The sequence below is a fragment of the Euphorbia lathyris genome, chromosome 3 (assembly GCF_963576675.1).
Source record: "Euphorbia lathyris chromosome 3, ddEupLath1.1, whole genome shotgun sequence".
In the NCBI taxonomy this organism is placed as follows: Eukaryota; Viridiplantae; Streptophyta; class Magnoliopsida; order Malpighiales; family Euphorbiaceae; genus Euphorbia; species Euphorbia lathyris.
The window spans coordinates 53,169,971-53,176,584 of NC_088912.1; the positions used below are offsets into that span (position 1 = coordinate 53,169,971).

A 6,614-nucleotide genomic window follows, 5' to 3' on the forward strand; every position below is an offset into this window, starting at 1 on the left:
TCCATACATGAATGCTCTTGTGGTGTGTCCGGACAGGCGTTGGGTATCACATAAAGTAATTGTAGAATAGTTAATTTTAGATTGAGCATTCATCACTCCTGATAGATACGAGATATATCCATAGCCTCTTGTGGAGAATTAACTTGAAATCCTTGCAAGGTGATAGGGTTAAGAGTTGAAATGTAGATTTCACTTAACCTGTCTATTTAGAGTTAATTCTACCTGTACAAGTAAAACAAACGTCTCATTATATGTAACTTGAGAAGTTCCATAGTTACAAATTCGTTTAAGGATATAACTGATGAAGGATCATATTATAACACATCTAATACGGAAAAGGTAAATATCAGAATCAACATGACTTTTTATGGCTCTGGAAGGATGTGACGATTCTGCTAATATAGTTTGTGCACTTATTCTATTATACGTTTAGTTGAATTAATTTGTTTAAGTTAATTTCAGTAAACATATACGGCTAGTAGCGTTAAGAACCTAATAGGTTACACACTGAATTAAGACCGAATGACAGAATGGTAATTTTAGAGTGAATATATGAGAGGGCTGAAATTCTTAGTAGGATGGGTAAATATTGGTTTAATTGATTTATTGGATAATTGTAATTTGATTATAGTCATGGATACATTAGTTAAAGAATTATAATTCTATAAGGAAATATTGATTCTAATTTGATTAGAACTGTGGATTATTAATTATGTGAATATATATATATATAGAATATAATTAATGATAATGTTCCTAATATTAATTAGTAAATATAATGGGATTATTACACTAATTAAATCTAAATGCTAACGTAAATAAATATTCTAATGGGATTAGAATTGAATTATTATTGATTATATTTATTTGAATGACATAATGAATTATATTTAATAATATAGTACCCCCAATTAATCCATTTTGTAGATTAAAATACAATTCAATTTTTCTGGTAACTTATACATTAGGCGGACACACCATATGGTTCTACCTAAAACAAGCATTTGAGTTTTGGCAGGTCACCCCACCATATGTTTCTTCTTTTATCCATTATATCTAATCCATTGCTTTTTCTCAAAATTCCATCACTTGGGGTTTCAACCTTTTTTACTTTTCCCCAATTCACATTAATATTCTATTTATTCGAATTAGTATAAATGTTCAAATTATTAGCAGATAAGATGTTGTGCTTGGGCCAGGGTTAGGGTTGAATTGAAGTTAGGACATGAGAGAATAGAGATTCATTTGGAAATAAACCCAAGTCAAATATATATATATATATATATTTTAATTGAAGGCAGCTGCCAAAGAAAAACATCCATTTTGTTCTAATCCCTAATCTCACTCACCTATCACTATGGTCCCGGATAGCCCCAATCCAAATTAACATCAGGGCATCAATTTGTGTCATACAAGGAAGGCATATACTAAACTGCAGCCATCACAAACATACTCAAGGAGCCTCTTTAATCATGGACTTTTGGCAGCAAACAGGAACATGTTCAAGCCACAGGAATATTTGGTTCACCTAAATTGACGAATGCCTCTGCGCGTGCCATGCGTGCCATTGCTGCATTCCAAGAGACAAGGTGATTCATATATGCATTTACGTACTCCCCTCTGTCGTTCTGTTTAAAGATGTCCCATAATTAGCAAAAACACATGACATTTCATGGAAGTTAAAGGAAGATTAGCTACCTTATAATCCAGATAATAAGCATGCTGCAAGTTACAAAGAAGAATAATCAACTCATTATATGTAAAAATCACCATCTCGCTGTACTGAGTATAAAGAAAATTAGTAACTTACTTCCCACATATCTAAGCAGATGATGGGCTGCAAGAGAAAAGAGATGATCATTATGATTGTTAAGATATAATTCAAGACATTAGGTTTATAGAATTCACATACAATATCATCCCATACAAGTGGCGTAACCGCATTTGATGTTTTAGTTATAGCAAGTTGTCTCTCTTCTCTCTTCACTGCAAACAATGAGACAAGAAGACAAAGTTAACCAAAGATACCGATACTTGCAGCCTAGTGCTAAACACTAATTTTTATGATTGCAGAACACAGGCCAAAATATAAGTTATGAAAGTATGAAGATAATAATGATTTTGCATATTTATTTCTCAGGCAACAGCTCAACAGCTGGTACTCGAAACAATCATCTTCAACTTCTCAGCATCTATGTCTCATTAGTACAAGGCCATATAACAGTAGTAATACTGCTGTATTATCATCACAAAGAACATCAAACTTTTAAGTTGTAAGACAGTCTCTAGTCAAATCAAAGTTGAAGAACTTACGAACAAGCCAAACCCAACCAGAGCCAAATAATGTAAGAGCTGTTTCAGTAAACTTGTCCTTAAAATTGGTAAAGGAATTGAAATCCTTCTCAATCTGCTGTAGCACCCCAAGTTCAGGCATTCCTCCGCCTCCTGGCTGCATGGATTCCCAAAAGAAATCGTGATTCCAGACCTGCAATTATTCAATCAACAGTTGCTTTTAGTAAGAATCCGGGACGATTCTCCTCCTCTCAACAAGATCAACTCATATACACATTCAAGTTTCCTTTCCAAACCATATTTGCATTTGCATACAAGAATAGGCAGGCTGGCAGAAAAAGAAGAAACCAAAGTCCACATCTGATTCAAAATCAGTTTTCACTTATTCATCATGAGCTTTGCCTTATATTTTAGTGAGTTCAGGGAAAACGTCAGCTCTTATTGAATTGACCTTTTGTTGCTGCTAATAAGGTTTGTACCAAGACCAAGGCTGAAATTATTGCCTACACAAGCTAAACTCATAGGGTCCGGATGTAATGTAATCAAGGTTGTAATGTAATCAAATGTGTAATGTAATGGAATGGAATCATGATTACATTACCATCTTTGGTTGTCAAATTTTAATAAAATTGATAAAATGCAATTATCATTACAATACGCATGTTTATATTAGTTAAATACAATTTTCATGTTTTTTTTGCATTTTTCTCGTTTTTCGCATTTTCATGTTTTTTCAATTTCTCTTTCATTTTTGTTTTTCTGTTTCTTTTATTTCATGTTTTTTCTCATTGTACTGTTTTCGTATTTTTTCTCGTTTTCATGTTTTTTCGTTTTTTGCATTTTTTTTTCTTGTTTTCGGTTTTTTTCACTTTTTCTCATTTTTAAGGTTTTTATATTTTCATGTTTTTTTCGTATTTCGCCATTAGTAATAAAAATATAAGGGCTAATCGTAATTGGAATTCATGTCTATTTTGTTTGTCATGCCCATTTGTGAAGGAAAATTGAATGATGTAACGGTGATTCCATTACGACAACAATGATTAACCAAACATGGTAATGAGCATCCATTGCAATGGTCATTCCATTACAACGTACCAAACGGGCTATAAGAATCTTCAATACACTTTCAAATCATCATCCTTATAGTTCCTTAGAAAAAGGGTCTATATGAGGACCATTGGAATACATATATTTCAGCTGATTCCATATACTGAAATTTTGTAGATGGCAGGAATATTTTATATGCAGTGGACCTAATCCTAATTCCAATAATTTTCCAGTTAACTGAAAGCTCAGCCATCTAACAATAGAATAAAAGTATACAACAACAACAAAGCCTTAGTCCCGAAATGATTCGAGGTCGGCTAACATGAACCATCATATAAAACCGTGAAATCAAGTCGTGTCAGCGACACAAATTCGCTCCCTCCACTCCGTCCTATCCACTACCATATTTTCCTCAATTCCCAGTAAACTCATATCACTCTCGATCACCCTCCTCCAAGTTTGCTTAGGTCTTCCCCTACCCCTCACCACTACATCCATTTACCACTCTTCGGTTCTCCTAACCGGCGCATCAAGCGCTCTACGTCTCACATGGCCAAACCACCTTAGTCGGTTTTCTCTCATTTTATTCTCAATAGATGTGACCCCTACTTTTGTCCTAATTATTTCATTACTCACCCGATCCTTTCTCGTATGACCACACATCCATCTCAACATACGCATCTCCGCCACCGACATCTTATGGATGTGGCAGTGTTTCACTGCCCAACACTCCGTACCATATAACAATACTGGTCTAATTGCCGTCCGGTAGAATTTTCCCTTCAATCTATTAGGCATGCCGGGGTCATAAAGGAAACCCGTAGCACTCTTCCACTTCGACCAACCAGCTTTAATCCTATGAGCAACATCTTCATCTACTTCTCCATCCGTTTGGATAATAGATCCTAAATACCGGAAGCAATCCGAGGCCTGAACAACTCTCCCATCTAGGGTGATTGTCCTTGCCTCCCTACTCCTATGACCGCTAAACTTACACTCCAAATATTCTGTCTTACTTCGGCTCAACTTAAAGCCTCTAGATTCTAGAGTTTGTCTCCATAGTTCCAACTTCCTCTCCACTCCTTCTTTCGTCTCATCAACCAACACAATATCATCTGCAAACAGCATGCACCATGGTATACCATCTTGAAGTGAACTTGTTAGTTCATCCATAACGATGGCAAAAAGAAATGGGCTTAGTGCGGAACCTTGATGCACTCCAATCGTAATAGGAAACTTTTCAGTCTTCCCAACACTAGCACGTGCACTCGTGCATGCTCCCTCATACATGTCCTTTATGATGTCAATATATTTCCGCGAAATATCCTTTCCTTATCAAGGCCCACCAAAGTACTTCCCTTGCTACCTTATCATATACTTTCTCCAAGTCAATGAAAACCATATGCAAGTCTTTCTTCTTATTTCGATAGTGCTCCATTAATTGTCTCAATAGAATAAAAGTATATAGGAGAAAAATTATGCACATGATTACATGCTTCCAAATTTAACAAGGTAAATTTTCTCAAGTGAACAGAATAGTTAGTAACTCAAACTGAATTGTTTTTTGTTTGGTCAAAGTTGTTGGCAATGTGAAATTTTTGGTGCATGAACTCTAGTACTTGTGAGCGCAGCGCATAATTGAAAAAAATATCCACCATGAGCTTTAAAAACAAATTCACGCATTGTTGAGAAAGATAGATACCTGGGCAGCATTGTTGAATCCAGGTAAAGGGTTGCCATTGTTATAGGTTACTTTGATAAGTTGATCCATAGTATACCCATATAATATATCATCATGAGCAAGTTGTTTATTCAAATTTTCCAAATAGGTACGATGATGTTTTCCCCAGTGAATCTCCAGAGTCCTCTTACTCATATATGGTTCTAAAGCATCCTAAACAAACGCAGAATAATACAGATAAACAAGCAGTAAAATTACACAATCTTTTCATGAATTAATGGAAAGAAGATTACTAGTTCATAAGGAGGTGTCTTCAATCCGTAATAAGCAACGAGTTTAGGAACCCTTTGCCTCTGCAAACCATGGAATTGCGTCTTCTTACACTGCGCATATAAAAAGTAAAGAACATAAAATTTGTAAGGGGCAAAAATAATTTAATCTCACCAGTAGAAGAAATGCATATATAAAGCAACCGGAGAAACATTTTTCTGGAATTGCGCTGCTCCAACCCTACTGCTGTGAATGAATGGATTACAGCACCAACTCATCTCTCACTTCTTTTTCTCTCTCCCCCCCAATCCTCTCTGTATTTTATCTTCACATTTCACTATTACTATATGGATAATTACAACATCTATCCAAAAAGCTCATCACTTTTACAATCAAATCCAAATATCATTTTTCTATAAAAATAAATAAATAATTTAGGGTAAAGTTTAAATAAAATCCTTGTGGTTTCACTAATTTTCAGATAAAGGACTATGGTTTACTTTTTGTCAAAACAAGGATTGAGGTTTCAAACTTGGATTAATGCTATTAAAACCATCTTTAACGACCTGAAAATGAAAATTTTCAAGAATTAAAGTTGTTCAATGTGATATTTTCTATGGAACTGCATTTTCGATTTTCGAAAATCATCTTTTTTGGAACTTTCTCTCTTTAAACATTAACTTTCTCTCTCTTTACCAAACATCATCTAAACAATCTCAAAATAAAAAAGTTGAAAAATTAAAGTTGCTTAAAATAATAGTACTTCTTAAAATATGTCATTTTTAAAGTCGTCAAAAGTGATTTTAATAGTATCAATCGAAAAAGTCCTTATTTTGTTAAAGTTAAAAACCTCAATCCTCACTTTCACAAAAAGTAAACCATAGTCCTTTATCTGAAAATTAGTGAAACCACGTGAGTTTTATTTAGAGTTTACCCAATAATTTATCAGCCTCCATCTTAATCTATTTTAAAAAATACATTATAAGAGCAAAGTGTAGTGGTTGGAGGGTCTTGGACCATCCAACAATGCCATGTAATTTTGCACGTACATCATTATTAATTTTTAGTGATTATTTTATTTTATTTCTTTTTTTATTTAATTATATTTAAATCATTGAGGCCCACAATTTAAGAAAAAACTGAAGGATTTATTCTGCATCAACTCTCCCTTCTTTCCCACTTGGAACTCACGTACCTCTCTTCACCTTCCACCTAAGCTTTTTTCTTCCAATCTCTGCAGTTGAGATTGATAAGCTCAATCAGTAAAAAAAATTCAAGCGAGTCGCCAGATTGGGCGACTTGCTTGACTTTGAATACTCCCAAC

General features: G+C 34.4%; 1 protein-coding gene across 2 annotated transcripts; it reads right to left on the reverse strand.

The window, feature by feature from the left end:
• Nucleotides 1–1,266: 1,266 nt before the first annotated feature.
• On the reverse strand, nucleotides 1,267–5,634 carry LOC136224758 (superoxide dismutase [Fe] 3, chloroplastic). 2 transcript variants are annotated; one of them, XM_066013180.1, is made up of 8 exons: nucleotides 5,494–5,634; nucleotides 5,314–5,403; nucleotides 5,042–5,233; nucleotides 2,314–2,485; nucleotides 1,913–1,986; nucleotides 1,811–1,837; nucleotides 1,699–1,722; nucleotides 1,267–1,570 (listed from the first exon to the last, which is right to left on the reverse strand). In XM_066013180.1, exons 1-8 carry the CDS (start codon nucleotides 5,566–5,568, stop codon nucleotides 1,529–1,531), a joined length of 696 nt encoding a protein of 231 aa, XP_065869252.1. In that variant the 5' UTR covers nucleotides 5,569–5,634; the 3' UTR covers nucleotides 1,267–1,528. The 2 variants fall into 2 exon arrangements, with proteins under 2 accessions (XP_065869252.1, XP_065869251.1); XM_066013179.1 differs by having other exon boundaries at nucleotides 1,267–1,628.
• Nucleotides 5,635–6,614: the final 980 nt, after the last annotated feature.